The 22803-nt window shown below is 35.8% G+C and overlaps 2 protein-coding genes across 3 annotated transcripts in view; one reads left to right on the top strand and one right to left on the bottom strand.

Annotated features, from left to right (window-relative positions):
- Positions 1 to 1632, top strand: part of crim (QVR superfamily protein crim) — a 65766-nt gene extending 64134 nt beyond the window's left edge. Inside the window, exon 4 of the mRNA XM_090414609.1 lies at positions 1003 to 1632. Within this exon, the coding sequence (XP_090270735.1) occupies positions 1003 to 1018 (16 nt within the window). The 3' untranslated portion in view covers positions 1019 to 1632. The remainder of the gene's footprint in view (positions 1 to 1002) is intronic.
- A 983-nt stretch (positions 1633 to 2615) lies between these two features.
- The window catches only part of LOC150092794 (NADH-cytochrome b5 reductase 3-like), a 149196-nt gene continuing 129008 nt past the window's right edge, over positions 2616 to 22803 (bottom strand). For both annotated transcript variants that reach the window (XM_090414492.1, XM_090414491.1), the window contains 2 exons: positions 9518 to 9617; positions 2616 to 3031 (listed from right to left, as the gene is read on the bottom strand). In XM_090414492.1, coding sequence (XP_090270618.1) covers positions 2859 to 3031; positions 9518 to 9617 — 273 coding nt within the window. In that variant the 3' untranslated portion in view covers positions 2616 to 2858. The remainder of the gene's footprint in view (positions 3032 to 9517; positions 9618 to 22803) is intronic.

Here is a 22803-nt window from a genome sequence, read left to right as displayed (position 1 = left end):
AGTGTACCTCTTGCTGACAACCCAGTTGTTATCACAGGAGTTCCCTCAAGACACAGTTGAAAACTGCTTAATTTTGTCATTTGCTCAGGATACTGTGTTTGCAGACATGAACTCTACAAACAGATCCAAGGTATTGCTAATTTCTACCCAGAACATTTTGAAGACTCATTATTCTCCTCAATGTCTAAATTAAAGAAATTATATTCTTAGTTTAAGTGTAAGCAAACAAAGTTTGCACATGGAGCCACTTCACAACTTGGCTACTTGTATACAGAGGCTAATTACTTCACATCATTTGGCTTAGTATCCCACAATGCATATATCCTTACAGACATGTATAATGCTATGCATTATGGGAAGGGCTGCCACCACCACCCAGACTGGTTTTGACCTTTATTTGAGTTACTTCAATCTTAGTATCCTGAAGTGATACTTCTTATTATTGTGCTATCTTCTATCGAAGGTCAGCGACCATCTTGGCGAACAAACTGCACTCTTGTGCTAATCTGAGCAGTTGTGCACTGCTCTTTCCTGTCCACGTCTTGATGTTGTCAAACCATGATATTCTTTTTCTTCCTCTAGTTCCTTTGCCGAAGTGATACTAAGATTGAAGTAATGCAAATACTCTGGATTAGAGACAGTGTTGCAAGTTTTCACTTGTATGTTTGACTTCTGCATCACTTCTGGGTCTGGTTCCCACTGATGAGACCTCAATCAAGGTCAGAACTGGTCTAGGTAGTGGCCCTTCCCATAATGCATAGCATTCTACATGTCCGTAAGGATATGTGCATTGCATTATGGATACTAAGACAACTGATGTGAAGGCATTAGTCTCTATATACAAGTAACACAGTCGTGAAGTGATTTCATGTGCAAACTTTGTTTGCTTACATTTGGATAAAGGATGAAACCAAGAATATAATTTCTTGGCATCTTTAATTTACAGTATAACCAAGAAAAAACTTTCATCTCCTCACTGTATGCTACAACTTTTCTTTTTAGTATGCTATGTGGATGACATTTTTGTCATTGGGGCTGATCTGAAGCATCACTATGTTCCTTCCTAACCAGGATATAGTCTACACATTGACTTCACTGTGGAATAAGAAAACTTACCTACCAGAGATGATCTCAATCTGTAACTTGATACCATTATCCAAAGCATCATGCTACAGAATAGCTTCACCTTAAAGAAGATTCGATGCATCTGTTTGCAGGTTTTGAAATGTAGCATTAGAATTTTCTTTTCTCTCAACTTTCTGTACATCCATACAGGAGAGGAATTTTTAGTACAGTGCAGGAGGGGAGAAGAAGAGATCAAAGGATCAGTCCCTGAGAAGTGAGAATGGTAAGGATAGAAGGTCAATTTGTTTCCATAACTGAATGAAATAGACTGTCCAGAAAGTTGTAAGCATGTCTAAATGAATAAATTTAAGCAAAGACATACTAGATATGTTGTGGGTTTTACTGGCTTCCTATGATGAAATCCTGTACTTGAATCTTCTTAATAACATTAATAATTTATAATAAAGTTACTTAATATCTTGGCTAATATAAAATAACTAGGTTCTTCATTTGCCAACATAGCACTCATATGCTGTGTGGAAATGATATATGAGAAGTCAGTTTAGCTGCATAATTAGTCACCAAAAAAGGAAATATTATGTATCTCATCATCATCAGATTCCTGCCATGTACCCTCAAGGGGTGTATTGATATGAAATGTTATGCTTTAAGAGAGGTAATAGGATTTTAGCATTGATAATATACGTTTCAAAAAGGAGAAGCAAAAGTATCTGATTTTAGCATAGATAACCACATTGGCACAATATAACATGTCAGTCTTTTGCCTACAAATATTAATTTTGAGCACATTGTTTTATTATTTATTTTTAAGAGACATTAACTGAAGCTTTAAAAGATGTTGGAGTTAAACGCCTGGCTTCTGTTAACTATATTCCTTCATTAAGAACTGAATATTAACTTGAAATTCATGTTATATTGCACACCTTGTTAATTACATATGTTACTCTCATACTTGGTGCTTGAAAAATATTCTTCTATTCTATAATGAAAGTAGCATGAAGTAGACTTTCCAAATCATAAAGCTTGCTTTTATTCACAGCTGGTACTAGAACTGATTGCAATAGCAAAATAAATTAATATATAGTAATTATCCTTTTTTATTTATTTTATGTAACCTTCAATTAATTGACCCAACTAATGGTAGAGCACCATGTAATTGTACTTAACTTATCCAGCCCTTGAATTATCAAAACATCAAATTACCTTACCCTCTGTGATCAGATAAACAGCAGATTACTATATGCAGAAATTTTATCAGAAAAAGATGTTTTTTTAATTAAGGGAAACAGTTTAACATTAAAAAATTAAGCAAAATGACTTTAGTAATAACTTGTCAATTAAAATACTGATGTGATTTCTGGACTTACCAATTTCAAATTAAGGGAAACTGTATTATAAGCATATTCATACACAAGATAAGATGCTGTGCTTCAATATCAGAAATACACTCAAAGGACATGCTCATAGCAAAAGCTAGAGGAAAGCAATTTTAAGGATGATCATGGCTGTTCTTCACAAAGAAAACAACGTAAATAAAATATTTTTAATTCTCTTAACACGTCATTGTAAATAATTACATGAAATTAAAATTTGATAAGTAAATATTACCTAAAAACTTCATTATGTTACATAACTAAAGTGATGTCTTTCTACAAGGAATAATTTTATGCCTTATAATACCCCCTTCATTTATAAACTCCAAAATGTTTAATCAGGAAATAGCATAAAATATATCTTCAACTGGTAAATGAAAGCTAAAAATTAGATGTTATTTAATATGTAAATCTTAATCTTGGATTATATCCCAACTTCTCTAAGTTTGGTACACAAGCAAAAGTAATCATAGGTGGAGGTCCACACATAAGTATCAGTGTGTCATCTGCAGGTGGTGGAAGATGCTCTTTGATCATTTCATCATTCACAAAACCTACACTATAAGTCCATCCTTAAAATGGCAAAAAAAAAAAATTAAGTTTTAAACATTTGTACACTGAATCTCATATTTCAAATTAAAACACAAAGCCTTAAATTTTTTGATAGTTTATTAATTACAGATAAACCACTTCATATTATTCCAACAATGCCATTAAAATATACATATGAATATAAAAATTCCATATTTATTTACAAGATTATGGCTAACTTGTATTTTAAAGGACCACCAAATTTTTTAGAGAGAGAGCTTGCTCTTATAACTTAAGAGTTTGAGTGTTTTCTGTGTCTCAGAATGCAGTATGTTACTACAGCAAAAGTAGGAATTTAGAAAAACAGAAAAAATGCAAATACTGTACTCTGTTAGATATAGATCACTTTAATTTCTTTATTAATGTAAACTTACTCTTTGCTTAAATTTTGAAACAGAGAAAATCATGGATAATTTCATTTTATCAAGACTTAAAAAAAATAAATAAAATACAAATCTCACCACAAGTCTGTAAACCTATCCGTCTAGGACGGGTTGAGTCTGCTCCTAATGAGGGGTTACTGGCATATTAATGCAGCCAGATCGCCACTCCTCTGCTGCATCCCCTAAGGGCGATATTCATGACTGTATCCGTGTGTGTTCACGGGGATGGTTTGCCTGCTTGCAGGGAGAAAAACCCTGCAGTCCATGGCTGAGGAAGATCCGTAAGCTCCTCACGTGTTCAAGGGGAATCGAACCTAGGACACTCCTTCCCCAGGCATATGGTTGCAAAGCGCATAGCCACTAGGTTAGCCCTGCGGGCCTGTAAACCTATATAATACATTATTATGCTGCGAGTAAAGATTAGATAATCTAAGACCCCTACTCTAGGTCAAAGGAACTTTGACCCCAAGTTCCACCCAATCAATATTTGGATAATTTAAGTCATCCATAATGATTACACACTTAGTACCCATCAGGGTAATTTGGCAATGCATTTCATAGTCTCCAGCAGCTTGTGGTTTTACTTGAAACCTCCAGATTTCAAGTAAAACCACACCATATATTTCATCCTGTTTGCATCAGCTTTACACCAAATAGCTTCAAACTCGATCCTACATGGGGCATTATTACTATTATTCCTTTTATGAATATCTATCCTAACTGGATACAAATTATCCGATATCATTAGTGGTGCCCCCCACTTCTATCTCTTCTTTCCTTCCTAAAAATATTATACCTTTTACACCAATTCCAATAATTGCAGGCTAACACATTCACCAAATTTATTACAGCATTTATTCAATTTAGTATGACTTGCACTGTATTTACATTAGTGTCTGAAACACTGCTTCTGAAGATTGCAGATGAATCAGCTTGTGGTAATTTGTATAACTGCCAATTTTGAGTAAAAAGCAGGTATACATGGACAAAAGGCTGTGCTAAGTGAATTATGTTTAAAAGAAGCCCTTTTTGTGAAGAAATAAAGTTGCTGACTTGGATGTCTTTGAGACATTATCTAGATGATTTTACAAGGGAAGAATTATTGAAAAGCTTAAAGAAGACTACAGAATTACTGGTATTGACAGCGAGTTCGGAATCTCACATAGCACTGAATCCAGGCTCTGGGTAGCATTTCAAAACCAATGGAATGTGTTCCAGACATTTCATAACAGATAATCATTCTACCATGAGCATAAAAACACATTTTTGGTTATAACAGCAAAGCTTAATCGATGCACTATGGCAGATCAGTTTGCAAGTCAGCTCCATTCAAACACGGGTACATTGGTATCATGACTAACTGTAGCGAGATGTCTGCAACAAGTAGGTCTATATGGCTGAAGCCATGTAGCCTTGCATCCCTTTATCCACAGCTCACTGTAGATCAGTGGCATTGTATCTATAGAAAGTAGACAAGACACCAGTTGGCTAATGTACTCTTTACAAATGAGAGTCATTTCAGTTTTTCCTCCAGTTCTAACAACACTTGATGTGCCATGAAAGTGGTACTGCTTACTATCACGAGAATGTTCTGGAAAGGGATAGATATAGCAGTGCTGGAGTTGTGTGGGGAAGCATCATGCTTAATATACACACAGAGCTACAAGTGCTGGAAAAAGAGACTATGACTAGTGAACGATATTGTAACAAAGTTCTTCAACGTCACATGGTGCTGTATGTGAAGAATTCATTTTTATGGATGACAATGCTACACCACATCATGGAGGAGTACTACTACTGATATCATTAATAATATTCCTCCTCCTGTCATTTCTAAAAATACAAGGTAATTCAAATGGACTCAATTTTGTAAGTCTACATATCAAACATGATGTAAAGTATATTTGATTATACTCACAATAAAGTTTATAGATGGTCAATGTGCCTCCCTCGGGCTGAACGGATAACATCAAGCAGGTAGCTGAATTCATCTCACGTTCTCCTCCGATACACGTGGTCTGCCTGAGCTTTTTCCCTTACACAGACAACCTGTTTGCTCAAATCGATAATTCCAACGACAAATGCTCTTCCTTGTTGGAGGTTTGATGTTGAAACGACGATGGAATGCACACTTTTATGTAACCATTTTGCTCACAACTGATGCTGCTGCATGGCTGTGCACTAGCAGTAATATTTCAAACTTTAGGGCCTCCCCTTTCTAATATTATGTAGATTATTCACATACGATGTATAGTTCTGGAAATATAGCCGTACAAAATTGAGTCCATCTTTTTGAATCACTCTGTAGTATACCCATTACGCTTGATCCCAATAGCCAAGTTTCATTAATGCCAACAATCTTAGGCCACATCATATTCAATAAAGCAATAAACTCAACCACTTTGGCATTTGTGTTTGGACATAATAAATTAGCACTTAGCCTGTTCTTATAATTAGATATGCAATCTATTTGATGATGTCCTAGAACTTTCTCTTTTCCCTCCCCAGACATACTCAAAAGGTCTGAACCCAAAGCATATTTTTCCACTCCTTCGCCACATACATAACTTTTCACATTTGCATACTATAGTTGAACTTTCACACACATTTATCCCATTCCTCCTTTGATGATCTAGTTTCTCTGACTCTGCATTATGTCTCATACTAAGAAGTAATTTTTCCAGGCTCCTGATGCCAAATGAATTCAGGTGCAGACCATCTCTTTCTTATACAAGTCTTTTCTGCCACCAAACTCACTCCACATATCTAAAAACTTGGATCCATTTCTTCTACACATGAAATTATTTGCTATTATCACTCTCCTCCTGTTAGTACTGTCAATGTCTGGGTAGCAATCACCACTTTTTTTCTTAGATCTTAACTGACTTACCTTATTGTTATTAATATTATGATTGCCTAGTTAAATAAGTTAAGGGGATAAAAATCCCTTATTGTTTTTCAGCCAGTAAGCGAAACTAAGATCGAAAACTACGATCTGAACGTTTCATGCCGATGAACTGTCAGTGGATCCAAGAGTAAGTGACCACTTGGTAGTGCCACACCACACTCGTTGCAAAGGTGGAGCAAGATCCCCCACTATTCTTGATATTTTCTCATAATGTAAAAACACACAGCTCCTAGGAGATGTAGTACTGCTTTACATTATGAGGAGAGGTCACTACCCAGACCAGTTTCAACCTTTTTTGAGGTCTCATCAGTGAGTAGCTAGAATATCAGGGTTTAAGTGAGGAGAACGTACATACTTTCGCTATACGAATGCCAGAAAGGTGTGTCACTATATTATATTATAATGTATTATAACAAGATGAAAAGCCAAACGGCTATTTTTCTGGCGAGGTTGATAAGTTAAGGGGATAAAAATCCCTTATTGTTTTTCAGCCAGTAAGCGAAACTAGGAGCTGTGTGTTTTTACATTATGAGAAAATATCAAGAATAGTGAGGGATCTTGCTCCACCTTTGCAACGAGTTGCCTTGATGTGGCACTACCAAGTGGTCACTTACGCTTGGATCCGCTGACAGTTCGTCGGCATGAAACGTTCAGATCGTAGTTTTCGATCTTAGTTTCGCTTACTGGCTGAAAAACAATAAGGGATTTTTATCCCCTTAACTTATCAACCTCACCAGAAAAATAGCTGTTTGGCTTTTCATCCTGCCTAGTTAAATGTTTTACCACTTTTTCTAATTCTATGGTCGATTTTCTAATGTCAGCTTATCCTCAGATAAATTACCATCATCACTGCAGCAGCACTTTTGTTCATTAGGACAAAAGCTTTCCTCAGTAGTAACAACTTGAGCTTGAGACACTGCACATGTGACAATTTTCCGGCAGCATTCTTAAGAGTAGTAAAAACTAATAATATTTTTGCAATTATGTTATAAAATGCTGTAATACAATAATATACTAAAAATACACCATTAAATCTAAGAAAACACTTAAAAAAATCACAGATCTTCCAGGAGCTTTCTAACAGCATGTATTTTCACCAGATTGCCTTGAACCTCAATATTATTATTCAGGCCTCCATGGAGGCAAAACACTCATGGTAGGAGGTCCTTCCTAGAAAATACAAAGTCTATCATAACACTCCTTGAACTCTGACTGCTCTTGCTCTCACCACTCTATCAGGCAATGCATTCCACAGTTCAACCACCCGTCTTGCTCACAGCTTCCTTTCGTAACTTCCAGGGATGGCCTCTTGTCATTGCTCCTTCCTGCTACAGTCCTGAAATCATCTTTGTTATCTGCCTCTGTATCTTTTCCACAGTTAACTTATCCTCTTCAAATCCCAGGGACCAAATTTGAGAATAATAGTCAAAGTGTTGTCAGATCAAGGTCTTATACAATGGAACAATAACTCTTATCTCTGCAGGTCAGCATCCTCAGTACTGCAGCAATCCTCTGGTAACTTTCAGCCACCTATGCAATAGGTTCCCTGAATTTCAAGTTTCTATCAATCATCAATCCCAGATCTCGTTTACCCTACTTCCTCCAGTACAGCTCCTTCAATTGAGTATGCAGCCTTCCATCAATGTATCCCAAACTTCAAAACTTTACATTTTGCTGCCTTAAACCGACACTCCCATTCATTTGCCCACCTGTCTAGTTTATTCAAATCCTCTTGCAGGGTTGCCACATCTGCACTATTACTAATAACCCTTCCCAGCTTCAAATCATCTGCAAACAATTGAATATCCCCCTGCAATCCATTGACAATGTCATTGATATAAAGGTATATCAATACAGGTCCCAGTACTGAGCCCTGTGGACCCCCCCCCCCCCAGTAACCTTCTGCCTCCTTGATATTGCCCCCACTATACACAATTCTCTGATACCTATCAGACAGCCAATCCTGAATCCAGTTGACCAACCTGACATCTAAACCCATGTGCTGCAACTTAAATATCAGCTTATCATGTGGGCACCCTGTCAAATGCCTTTGCAAAATTCAAAAAAAAAAAAAAAAATGGCAGCATATCCCTTTCCTTCATCAAATGCTCTTGTCACTTTATTATAAAAGGCAATCATATTACTAAAGCAAGAGTGTCCCTTAACAAATCCATGTTGACTCTCACAGATAACATTATCCTCATCTTCCAACATTGTATGTGTTCCCTCACTAATTTCTCCAAGATCTTAACGCTACTGATGAAACACAAACTGGCCTACAATTAGACTTACGGCCCTTATGCAATGGCACTATCTTACCTTCTTTCCATTCCTTGAGTACCTTTCCTGTAGCCAGACTTTCATTGAAAAGCCAGGTCAACAGAGCTGTCAGTTCTTTAGTACATTCTCTCAAAACCCATGGTGAAATACCATACATTCCCACAGCTTTACTGACATCCAGAGTACTCATTATTTGGAACATACTCTCCTCTTGCACCTCTAAGCCTCAAACCTGCCATATACCTCTAGTATTAAAATTTACTTCTCCAGGATGAAATACTCTAATGAAGTGTTCATTGAACAACTCCATCCCTCTGCATCAGTCACTCTATTCCCATTTTTATCCAACAATGTTATTCTTCCACAATCATTTCTCCTCCTACTGGCCACATAGCTAAAAAATTCCCTAGGATTTTCTTTGAATCTTAGTGCCAATTTTTTCTCATATTCCAGTTTCACCTTCCTTACCATACTAGTCACTCTCCTAGCCTGAGTCTTATATTCTTCATGCATCTGCTCTCCACCCCTCTCCTTATATCTCTCCATAACCTCTTTTTCACCTGCAGTTCCTGTTTGATATTGTTTGTCATTCACTTTACACCAAATTGTATCCTCTTCTTCTTCATTTGTGGAATACAACTTAATTACAGCAATATTACCTATGCACCCAAGTCATGTCAGAACCTAATCAAGCTTGTCTTCCCCACTCTTGGGTATGCTAATTAAACTGGAAAAGAAGAACAAAACAAGGAAATATTGCTGCTTACTATAAGTATGAACATGAAAGTATAATCAAAGGTGGTAGGTCCAATGATTGAAAAATAAATTAGCTTAAAACAAAATAAAAAATATTCAAAAATTTAGTTCCTAAAATTATGAAAATATTCGTAACATACCTTCAGTACCCCGATCTACAGTATACCACAACTTAAATCTTTCTGAAAAATCAGCTGCCAGAGTATCCAGTTCATTTCTTAGTAGTATATCATTTTCTGTCTAAATACAAAAATGAATATAACTATTAGTACTTTATAATTTAAATGTACTCTAATTAATTACCAATTTCACTTGTGCAATTAATTTTCTAAGGTGATGGTGCAATATTTATCACCTGAAATCTTGAATAAAGTTCATCTCATGGAATAGGTAAAAGCATAAATGTCACCTTATCCCCCTCCCCTCAATTTATTTGCATTATTATACAAACGTATAAAATACCTCTGTAGCTCAGTTGGCAATGACAATGCTCTCTGCTCAGAAAGACCTGAATTTGAACCTCATCCAGAATGTCAAAAACCGTTACAAGATATTTTTACAACTGCTGAGATAACCAGTCTCACAGAGGTGAGAGAGAGTTTCCCTTCTGGAAATTTTTCATCCTGGAAGACAGATAGCAGAACTACCATATCAGAGCATTAATGAAGTTTATATGAAGCTAAGTGACTTCACTTTGATAGGCCACTGGGTTTAACATTAATGATTACCTGATGAGGTAAACTTATATAAATATGCATTGTGAACTTTTACTAGTGGGAAATTCAAATGGCATAATAACTAAAAAAACTGTGATACTTATGGCCTAAGCATTTTACCACATACTTGCAAAGACCGTGCTTGTTCTTGTTCTATGCATATAAAACTGTTGCACATAATTTCATATGAACCAGCAAAGAAAGAACAACCACAAAAAAATAGATACCAACCTCTGCATTCTTCCAGTTATCTAACATTTGAACATATTCTGTCTTCACTTATTGCTAATTTAAGTTATTTAGTTCTAATTGATTTCCCCAGATTATGATGAAGTAAGAACAGTTATATGATTTGATGCATTTATCAACTGAAATTTTGATTTAAAGTTCACCCCTCAGACTTTTAAGAAAAACATCAGTAGATTCCTAATGATTGATTTGTTATAAAGCAAAATGGCTGTTATATAACTAAGCATAATGAAAGGCTTCAGAGGCTGGTGATTAAACATAGCAGTGCTTCATGGTATAAACAACACTAAAAGTTCACTGGATTTCTAACCAGCACATGCACAGCACTCAACTAGGTTACTGCAAAAACAATTCAAATTGTAACTGAAAAGGAATTAATGTCCTAACAGTGCACAATACTAGAGGCCAGATAAGAACAAAGTTAATTCAGAAAAGTTAGCTTAAATTTGGTCTTAGAATGACTGTCACCCAAAGTCTCTGGGAGATAATGCAGCCACACTTGTTGGATGCTTCATAGTTGATGTCATCATCATCATCATCAAATTCCTGCCATGTACCCTCAAGGGGTGTACAGGATATGATAGTACCACATGAAAAAAATTACATCATTATTAATTTCCTATCTACAATTTTCCTCCAAATCAGTCTGTTACTTGTCAAGACTCCAATATTATCATTATCAGATCTTATATTTCTATCGTCTAAAGCACTTTGTACCATATCAATCCACCTAAATCTTGGTCTTCCTCTGGGTCGTTTTGCTGCTAACCTGGCAGAGAACACTTGTTTTGCTAATCTTTCCTCGCCCATTCTGTTTAAGTGACCATACCACCTGAGATTAGCTCTATTAACGCATTCCTGGATGCTGACAATGTCAAATTCTTTCCTAATATCCTTGTTTTTAATATGATATTGCCATTGATGCCATCTGTTCACGGCTATAATCTTTCTCAGGACTCTCATATCTGTGGTCTCTAGTCTTTGGTCAAGTGTTTTACTTCTGACCCAGCTCTCACATCCATAAGTTAAAACTGGTTTGAACACTGTCTTGTATACAGCTAATTTAGTGTTCCGACTAATTTTCTCTTATTCCATATGAATTTATTTAATTGACTTCCCACCATACCAGCTTTGCTGATTCTGTTGTTTATTTCTATATTTAATTTACCATCTTCAGTAAAAATCGTGCCTACATAGCTGAAATGTTTTACTTGTTCCATAGGTTCTCCATTCACAACACAGTGGACATTTTCAATGATTCTGCCTATTTATTGCTGACCTTCAATACCATATCTATTACAACAGTTATTCAATTTAGTCAGAGAATCTTGCAGATTTGTAGCAGATTTATTTAGAAGTATAACATCATCCACATAAAGCAAAGAGCTGACATTAACATCTCCAATTTTGATATCATGTTTAATACCACTTTCCTTCATTATGTGATCCATATAGATAATGAATAACAGAGGGGATAATGTACATCCTTGTCTCACACCAGATTTAACATTAAACCATCTTCCTGTACTTCCCTAACTGCCGACTTACAACTCAAATAAAGACTAAGTATTGCTTGATAAAATGCCCTATTGACACCATATAACTGCAGCGTATTGAATAGCTTCTCTCTTGGCACTTTGTCATATGCCTTTTCCAAATCGACAAAACTTAAATACAGATCTTTGTTATATTCCCATGCTTTCTCCACTATTTGTCGTAAAGTGAAGATCTGATACTGACCGCCTCTATTTGGCCTGAATCCAGCTTGTTCTTCACCAAGCTTTTCTTCCACAATTCTTCTCAACCGTTTCTCAAGTATACTTGCATAGATCTTGCCAGGAACACTCAGTAGGGAAATACCTCTGTAATTCTCACATGCAGTTTTATTTCCCTTTTTATATATGGGTACTATGAGAGCTCTACTCCAATCATCGGGAATTCGTCCCTCTGTCCAGGCTTTCTGAACTATGCAGTGCAGCCGCTGTACGACTTTTATACCACCATACTTCAGCATTTCTGGTCGAATATCATCTACTCCTGCTGCCTTTCCACATTTCAAGTCTTTGATGGCTTTTTCTATTTCAAGTATGGATATGTATTCCTGACTGCATGCCTGGTCAGTGTTTTTTATCACTGTGCTGTCATCACTGCTTGTTTCATTTAGCAGTTTTTCAAAGTAATTACTCCATACTTCAAGGATATCTTTTTCTCCAGTTTTCATGTCACCTTTATCATCTCTAATTCCTTTTACAGCACTCTTTCCTCCATTCTTAGGCTTCTTCAACAACATCCAGAATATTTTGCCACCTTCTTGATATTTATTTTCTATATTCTTGCCAAAGTCCTCCCATGACTTTTGTTTAGCTAGTTTTACACAATGTTTAGCATTCTTGCATTTGTCTCTATATTCTCTAAGAGCACAAGCTGACTTATTTGACAGGAACTTTTGGTATGCTTTCTTCTTTTCCTTCACTGCCTCTTTAACTTCCTGTGTCCACCAGGGAGTTCTGATTTTTTTTATCATTACAGACAACCTCACCACATGCCTCTCTGGCAGAATCAATCAATGTTTTCTACAGAGTTTGCCACTGAAGCTCCAAGGTTTGATTCCTGTTCTCAAACTCTTTCATTTTTTCTTCAATAATCTTTGCGTATTTTAGTCTACAGTTCACATCTGAGAGCTGCTCAACTTTTATTCGCTTTAAAACTTTTTTACATGTTATTCTTTTTAATACAAAATTCAATTTTATCCTGCTCAAGACTAAATAGTGATCATTTCCAATTTCAAATCATCTGTACACTCTGGTGTCCTGCACCAGGGAGAAAACATCACTATCAACAATAATATAGTCAATGAGACTTTTCTTATTCCTAGCCTCTTCTCTCCATGTGAATTTGTGCACATTTTTATGTTGGAACATGGTGTTAGTAATAACCAGTCCATGTCCTGAGCAGAAATCCAACAGATATTTGCCATTATTATTAGCTTTGCTCTTTTCTCCAAATTTTCCCAAAATATTTTTGTATGTCTCACAATCATTTCATACTCTGCTATTTAGATCCCCAACAAGGACCAACTTTTCATTTTTCATTGTGTCAGTTGCTTTCTCTAAAGCCTCAAAAAATTCCTCCACTTCTACCTTATTAGAACCTTCTGTGGGACCATACACAAATAAGTCTCATTGTCCAGTTCCCCATTCTGATATTTGTCCATATATCTCTACTTGAGACTGCTTGCCATTCAAGAAGATTAGCCTAGTATTTAGTGTTGAATACTATGGCTACTCCTTCTTTTCCTTGATTGTCATTGCCTGAAATAACATTTTGTATTTATTGCTCAGAAAGATCTCACCAGTTTTGGTCTTTTTTGTTTCAGTCACCCCTATTATGTCGATCTGGTACTTATCTAATTGCTCAGCTAGCTCCATTTCTTTGCCATTCAGGCTTCTTACGTTGATAGTACTGATCTTTAACTGTGGTGTTGTTGAGTTGCGGTTTATTTTCAGATTTGTTCCAGTAGCTGACTTTTCGCTGTTCGCCCTGGTGAAAACAACGGGGGCCTTGTTTAACCGGGCGACGCCCCAGCCAGCATGAAATTTTGTCATGTTGTACCATCATTTTTTATTTTGGTTTAACCAATAAGAATACAATTTGGTCGGTGAAATCCCAAATTGCCAGCCCATCCTCGTTTGTTCAGTATCCAAGTAGATACTCAACAGGGTGCACCACAAGAAGGTGAGGATTGGACATTAGGTCAGAAGCCATGGTCAGTTCTCCGTATTCCTTTAAAGGCTATGTGGAGGTCTCCTCTCAGTTATACAGCTTTGACCCTTACGCACCCCCTTCATAGGTGATGTTGATTCTATAAATAGCCTTTCAGACTTGTAGTGTCTTCTGTGTAGCACAGCAGTCTTTTTCTACTTAATCCTGTGTGAAGGGAAGAGCATGATCTGCCAATCCTGACTCCATATCAATGCTGTTTTATGTTCAAGCAAACGTGAACAGCTCTACCAGCCTGTTTATGAAGACTAAGTTGCAGACATATGAAACTTTATATACTCCAGAATGTGAAAGGGATGAAGCTAGTTCTTTTGGAGAATGAATGAAGGTTGCTAACTGGATGTGTTGTTTGTAGTGAAGATTATATTTATGAAGAACTTTAGCCATCTTTTCAGATACACTCCAGATAGGTTAGAACAAACTTATGCACATATATTTTGCTATTCCCATTCATTAAAGCAAGAAATAATAAAAAAAAATTAGTAACAATGTGAAAACTAAATTAACAGAAAATTGCATAATTTCTATTAGATTTACATTTTTTAAACATCCTAAAAGAAAGGATTCTATTAGATTTAGTTTGTAATTATCATGGGGTGCTTAAGGGTCAAAGCTGTATAACTGAGAGGAGACCTCCACATAGCCTTTAAAGGAATGCGGAGAACCGACCAGGGCTTCTGACCTAATGTCCAATCCTCACCTTCTCGTGGTGCACCCTGTTGGGTATCTACTTTGATACTGAACGAACGAGGATGGGCTGGCAATTTGGGACTTAGCCGACCAAATTGTATTCTTATTGGTTAAACAAAAATAAAAAATGATGGTACAGCATGACAAAATTTCATGCCGGCTGGGGCGTCGCCCGGTTAAACAAGGCCCCCGTTGTTTTCGCCAGGGAACCAGGGCGAACAGCGAAAAGTCAGCTACTGGAACAAATCTGAAAACAAACCCCAACTCAACATCACCAGAGTTAAAGATCGGTACTATCAATGTAAGAAGCCTGAATGGCAAAGAAATGGAGCTAGCTGAGGAATTAGATAAGTACCAGATCGACATAATAGGGGTGACTGAAACAAAAAAGACCAAAACTGGTGAGATCTTTCTGAGCAATAAATACAAAATGTTATATTCAGGCAATAACAATCAAGGAAAAGAAGGAGTAGCCATAGTATTCAACACAAAATACGAGGCTAATCTTCTTGAATGGCAGTCAGTCTCAAGTAGAGTAATGTGGGCAAATATGAGAATGGGGAACTGGACAATGAGACTTATTTGTGCCTATGGTCCCACAGAAGGTTCTACTAAGGTAGAAGTGGAGGAATTTTTTGAGGCTTTAGAAAAAGCAACTGACACAATGAAAAAGGAAAAGTTGGTCCTTGTTGGGGATCTAAATAGTAGAGTAGGAATTGATTGTGAGACATACAAAAATATTTTGGGAAAATTTGGAGAAAAGAGCAAAGCTAATAATAATGGCAAATATCTGTTGGATTTCTGCTCAGGACATGGACTGGTTATTACTAACACCATGTTCCAACATAAAAATGTGCACAAATTCACATGGAGAGAAGAGGCTAGGAATAAGAAAAGTCTCATTGACTATGTTATTGTTGATAGTGATGTTTTCTCCCTGGTGCAGGACACCAGAGTGTACAGAGGATTTGAAATTGGAAGTGATCACTATTTAGTCTTGAGCAGGATAAAATTGAATTTCATATTGAAAAGAATAACATGTAAGAAAGTTTTAAAGCGAATAAAAGTTGAGCAGCTCTCAGATGTAAACTGTAGACTAAAATACAGAAATATTATTGAAAAGAAAATGAAAGAGTTTGAGAACAGGAATCAAACCTTGGAGATTCAGTGGCAAACTCTGAAGGAAACATTGATTGATTCTGCCAGAGAGGCATGTGGTGAGGTTGTGTGCAAAGATAAAAAAATCAGAACTCCCTGGTGGACACAGGAAGTTAAAGAGGCAGTGAAGGAAAAGAAGAAAGCATATCAAAAGTTCCTGGCAAATAAGTCAGCTTTTACTCTTACAGAATACAGAGACAAATGTAAGAAAGCTAAACAGTGTGTAAAACTAGCTAAACAAAAGTCATGGGAGGACTTTGGCAAGAATATAGAAAATAAATATCAAGAAGGTGGCAAAATATTCTGGAGGTTGTTGAAGAAGCTTAGGAATGGAGGAAAGAGTGCTGTAAAAGGAATTAGAGATGATAAAGGTGAAATGAAAACAGGAGAAAAAGATATCCTTGAAGTATGGAGTAATTACTTTGAAAAACTGCTAAATGAAACAAGCAGTGATGACAGCACAGTGATAAAAAACACTGACCAGGCATGCAGTCAGGAATACATATCCATACTTGAAGTAGAAAAAGCCATCAAAGGCTTGAAATGTGGAAAGGCAGCAGGAGTAGATGATATTCGACCAGAAATGCTGAAGTATAGTGGTATAAGAGTCTTACAGTGGCTGCACTGCATAGTTCAGAAAGCCTGGACAGAGGGACGAATTCCCGATGATTGGAGTAGAGCTCTCATAGTACCCATATATAAAAAGGGAAATAAAACTGAATGTGAGAATTACAGAGGTATTTCCCTACTGAGTGTTCCTGGCAAGATCTATGCAAGTATACTTGAGAAACGGTTGAGAAGAATTGTGGAAGAAAAGCTTGGTGAAGAACAAGCTGGATTCAGGCCAAATAGAGGCTGTCAGGATCAGATCTTCACTTTACGACAAATAGTCGAGAAAGCATGGGAATATAACAAAGATCTGTATTTAAGTTTTGTCGATTTGGAAAAGGCATATGACAAGGTGCCAAGAGAGAAGCTATTCAATACGCTGCAGTTATATGGTGTCAATGGGGCATTATATCAAGCAATACTTAGTCTTTATTTGAGTTGTGAGTCAGCAGTTAGAATTGAAGGAAGTACAGGAAGATGGTTTAATGTTAAATCTGGTGTGAGACAAGGATGTACATTATCCCCTCTGTTATTCATTATCTATATGGATCACATTATGAAGGAAAGTGGTATTAAACATGATATCAAGATTGGAGATGTTAATGTCAGCTCTTTGCTTTATGCGGATGATGTTATACTTCTAAATAAATCCGCTACAAGTCTGCAAGATTCTCTGACTAAATTGAATAGCTGTTGTAATAGATATGGTATGAAGGTCAGCAATAAAAAGACAAAGACAATGAAAATAGGCAGAATCATTGAAAATGTCAACTGTGTTGTGAATGGAGAACCTGTGGAACAAGTAAAACATTTCAGCTACTTAGGCACAATTTTTACTGAAGATGGTAAACTAAATATAGAAATAGACAACAGAATCAGCAAAGCTGGTATCGTGGGAAGTCAATTGAATAAATTCATATGGAATAAGAAAGAAATTAGTCGGAACACTAAATTAGCTGTATACAAGACTGTGTTCAAACCAATTTTAACTTATGGATCTGAGAGCTGGGTCAGAAGTAAAACACTTGACCAAAGACTAGAGACCGCAGATATGAGAGTCCTGAGAAAGATTAGAGGCGTGAACAGATGGCATCAATGGCAATATCATGTTAAAAATGAGGATATTAGGAAAGAACTTGACATTGTTAGCATCCAGGAATGCGTTAGCAGAGCTAATCTCAGATGGTATGGTCACTTAAATAGAATGGGAGAGGAAAGATTAGCAAAACAAGTGTTCTCTGCCAGGTTGGCAGGAAAACGACCCAGAGGAAGACCAAGATATATAGGTGGATTGATACGGTACAAAGTGCCTTAGACGATAGAAATATAAGATCTGATAATGTTGGAGTCTTGACAAGTAACAGACTGATTTGGAGGAAAATTGTAGATAGGAAGTTAGTAATGATGTAATTTTTTCATGTAGTACTGTCATATCCTGTACACCCCTTGAGGGTACATGACAGGAATTTGATGATGATGATGATGATGTAATTATCATTTTAATTCAGTATCCAGTATTTGTGTGTCTTTGACAAGCTTTATTTGTATATATTATAGTATAGCTAATAGCACCAAAATTTATGGGACAATAGTGGCCAACACCTCATTATTCAGTATGGGGAATTTGTAGGATGCTGTGTATCTGTGTATACATGCAACATATTCACTACTGAAAGTTTGTGGGTGAAAAGTCAGTGAGTGTGTTAGAAGTATTATGAAAGCTAGTGTCAAAAGTTTTGAGATAACGATATGGTAAATATTTGTTTAAAAAACGTGTAAAAAAATGCAAGTATTGTTGAAAATGAACAGAGGATTATAGGAATGAGTGAAGATGAACAAAGTACAAATGATGAAAGCGTTAGTTGGAAGTAAATAACATGGAAAAAGTGTTAAAAGATGAGAACAATGAGATGGCTTTAATGAAAGAAATGCTGCACTTGTAGTCTTTTACAGGAAAAAAACAAAAGCTAGAATGACCGAAAAGGCATCTGCAGGCAGTATATATACAGCAGAGAAAAGAAAGAAGTGGTGTGATGACAAGGAAAGTAATAATGAGTTAAAAAGTGAAGGGACAATATTATATGATGACTTGATGATAGAGGTTCATGTGCAACAGTATGATCACTATCATGACTTTCCTGGGGGTGTTCAGGAGTATGATCATAAAATACTCTAAATATTTATTAAATATCTAAGTCTAAACATAAAACTAAATGTAATAATGAATTATAAAACAATTTCACTGGTTTTTAATAAAACAGGCTTATCATTTCATAGGACTCTTGGTCACAATCTTCCTCCATGCCAGATGAAACCAAAAAAGGATATGAGAATAGATGTAGATGATTTTTAGGTATTTAGGATATTAAGAAACCTCAGTGTGAACAAAGCCATGGAAATGAAAGAAGTACCAACCCATGTGTTATGGGAAAGTATAAATGAAATGGCAGTGTTCCACGGGAGATGAAAGAAGGTAAAATAGCTCATTAAATTATGAAGGCGTCTCTAAGGCAGAGGTAGAAAATTACAGACCAATTCTATCTCAGGAGGAATGACTTATGTATTAAAAAGTTAATTAAGGGCAAAATTATGGAATAGGTGAATAGGAATAATATCAATGCAGAACAGCATTGGTTTGTGAAGACAGTCTTGTATTAGTAATTTATTTACTTTCTGTAATAAAGTTGAATTGGATAAGAGAAATGGCTATACCTTGATATTGCTGGACTTTACAAAGGCATTTGACATGGAACCTTATTAAGGGAGTTGCAACAAATGGGGATGGACATGAAACTAAATGACAAGGATAAAAGGATGGCTGATGGACAGACAACTGCATCAAGGAGAATGCAGGTGATCACTGGTGTGCCACAGAGCTCTGTACTTTGGCCACTTTTTTTTCGATTTGAATATTAATATTACTGGGGTAATATGAAGGGAACATACAGTTATTTGCTGATGATACTAAATTAAGGAGGACAACAGTAAAAAAAAAGATGTAGAGAACTAGCAGGATAGTGCAGATAAAGAATAATAGTTGCCAGTTTAATGTGGCAAAGTGTAAGATCACTTTGAGATTAAAAGAGTGTAGGCTATTTTATGTAATTTGTTTACAGATTTCACTATTAATTAAAATCAGAATAAATGTTCTGTAAAAATATTATGTTGATAATTATGTTTGTTAAAATGATATTCTAATGTAAGAAAAAAATAGCAGCCATGTTTGTAGTTTACATTTTTTTTTTTTAAATATGTTGAGCCCATACACGAGAGATTGGTTAATCAACCTATAATACGTTAGTACTGTAGATTGAGAAAGGAGAAACTTATTTACATTTAATTTAAAAGCCTGTATATTGTATTCCTTGGGAAACACATCAGGGAGAAGCCTGTTCCACGCTTCCTCCTCCTTTATCCCTTTATCCTTTATCCACAGTACACCTTGAAACCCCCGTGGGTTTCAAGGTGTACTGTGAAGGGATGTGGGAAGCAGCTGCATGTGTTACAAACGCTTAGTACTGAGTGGGGTAATTATCGATGCTATTTCAGATGAACATTTGTCGTGGAAATATTTATAGAATACACAACTTGCAGAGTGTATTGGGATATCAATGTGTGAAAGTGAGGGAAGTGGGTTAGTAAGTGTCGTGACGTTCTATTTTCATGTTGTGTTCTAATCCGCCATCTTGTTACTAATCACTTTCATAAAATAAAACACAACTAATTGTAAATTGATCACTAATCCAAGGGTAGAGAAATTTCTATTATACTGTGCCACTCTATCCTTAGATAAGTCTATATGAAATAGTACGATCAATTCAAAGTTAGTTAGCAGTCTTTTCATTCATTCAGGCCGAAGTATTTATTTTCTTTCTGGGATTTCCGCTAGATTCGAATTTTTGTGAGTGGTGCAGTAAAAAGAAATTCAGGCAAATACAATAGTTAGATTAACAAATGAAACATTTAATATAGGTTACATAACACATACATAAATATTACTTCTAATTTTTATAGCAGAAACAAGTCAAACATTAAGTTTAGATAATCACAATAGCACAATCTTCCAAGTCTTCACATGTACTCTCTCAGCTTCTGGGTTACAAAGTTTCTACACTTAATTAAATAAACAGAACATCCAATCTAGTCAGTTTTCACAAAATTCTCAGTCATGCTATAAGTTCAAAATATCACAGGCACAAACAGCTGAAAATATCTTTCAAACAATTCTTATCTCCAACTCTCATTCACGAAGAGTTTCCACAGTTAAAGTAGCGTCAAGCATAGCGTAATTAACATACAATTCTTCAAGCATTGAAATAATACACTATGATAAACCTTACCGGAAATAGTTCCTAGTACATCATTTATGTTGTGAGTAAACTTTTGGAACTTATTTATCTTACAAAAAAAACACATCAACAAGACTTATCCACAGTTATACTTAAAGCACTATCAAACGTACTTCAGAATTCTAGACTTCAATTACAGGGTACTTCAACTATCGTCGTTACCACTCATAAACTAATTAAACACCGTGAGGTTCTTTTTAGGGCAAATCGGAAATAAGCCACAATTGTAAAATAGCCGGGTTCATTCAGAATTCTTCCTTAAACATCCAGCTTTTTATTTTATCCGATTGTAGTATTAATTTCCTTTTTATTATTACTGCTGATTATACTTTCAGCTAACTATAAAGCTCGTTTCGTCCTTGCTCACTTATAAAAAAATATCCACTCAACTCCTACCCTTAAGAACCTTTTATTTACTTCTACTTCTCTAGTTTATCTCCTTGCTACCTTTTACTTCCAAAATTCCGTTCCGCCTCCTCTACTACGTATACATTTTCTCCTCTTTTTTTAGTCCATGCTCTGTTCCACTTGCGCTTGTTTATTTCACGCATCTCTATGACAACCGATAAACGTAAACATTCTCGCGAATGTTACATTAGGCTATACAACCACATTGAGTTATTACATAGCATTAAGCTTTCACAAAACAGGAATAATTAGAATATTTGCTTTTCAATAAATGCGTAGTTAAATTACAAATATAAGTTCTGAGAAGTCTGATGAGACAGCAAACTTTGAAGGCAGCTCAGCATTATTTCTTTGTTGTCACTCATCACTGAACAGTTGTGATCATCTAGTAGATCTCTGCAAAAATATCATCCCAGACAGTCTAATTATGTGAAAGGTAAAAATGCACTGAACCAAATGCTCTGCAATTGTAAAGAATATTCTAAGTGAGCATTTTGAAGAAGATCTAATTGCAGATATTGGAGATGAAAATTTCAGCTTGCTAATAGATGAATCGAATGATATCACAGTAAATATGATTTTAGGAATTGCCATCATTTATTATAGCAAGAAATTCAACAAAATTATGCATACAATTCTGAGCATGGTGGTTCTAGAAAAGTGTGATGCTAGTATTCTTATTAATTCCTATTATTGTTCGATTATTGTACTGATGATGTCTTATGAGACATAAGACGAAATATTTATGTAATAAAAAATTTATTTACTGTGTCATACGTGTTATTCTATAGTTACTCTTATACAATTCCATTCATCCTTCAAACTCACAAACTGTACTCCTTTCTCTTCACACATTTCTGCTAACATATCATTCACAATCCTTGCTCACCACTTTATCTCTGTTATATCTGGATAACACAGTGACCTTTCTTATCACACTAATATCTTTTATTCTTCTCAGCAACCTTCTGATATCCATTCTTATATTCTCCTTGTTCTCAGTCAAGTCATTTGTTCCCCCTACTACCACTACCAACCAACTCTTTTGTTCGCTTGCTCCCCATATCCAACATCTCAATTACTCTATTCACTCTACCTCCTGGAAAACTCTTCTCATTCACCATGCCTCTAATAATCAAATCATTGTATAATGTCTCTCACACACACACACACACACACACACACACACACACACACACACACACACACACACACACACACACACACACACACACACACACAAGCCTTTCATTCAGACATCATTAATTTCATATTCATATCTTTCTTTTCTGAATCATTTCCACAGAAGGTAGGAAACCTTATCTTGATATTTTGTTGATAACATTATTTGTAGATAAGGTTGTCCTAAGTCATTCTTAACTGACAGAGGTCCAAATTTTACATCAGAATTGATTCTTGAAAGTTTTAAATATCAAAATGCATACAACCAAAATTTCAAATGATGAT

Source organism: Typopeltis vanoorti, chromosome 25 (genome assembly GCF_054136105.1).
Source record: "Typopeltis vanoorti isolate ZY-2024b chromosome 25, IOZ_Tvanoo_1.0, whole genome shotgun sequence".
Classification (NCBI taxonomy): domain Eukaryota; kingdom Metazoa; phylum Arthropoda; class Arachnida; order Uropygi; family Thelyphonidae; genus Typopeltis; species Typopeltis vanoorti.
The sequence above is the reverse complement of the archived record's forward strand: the minus strand, read 5'-3'. Positions and strand labels throughout refer to the sequence as shown.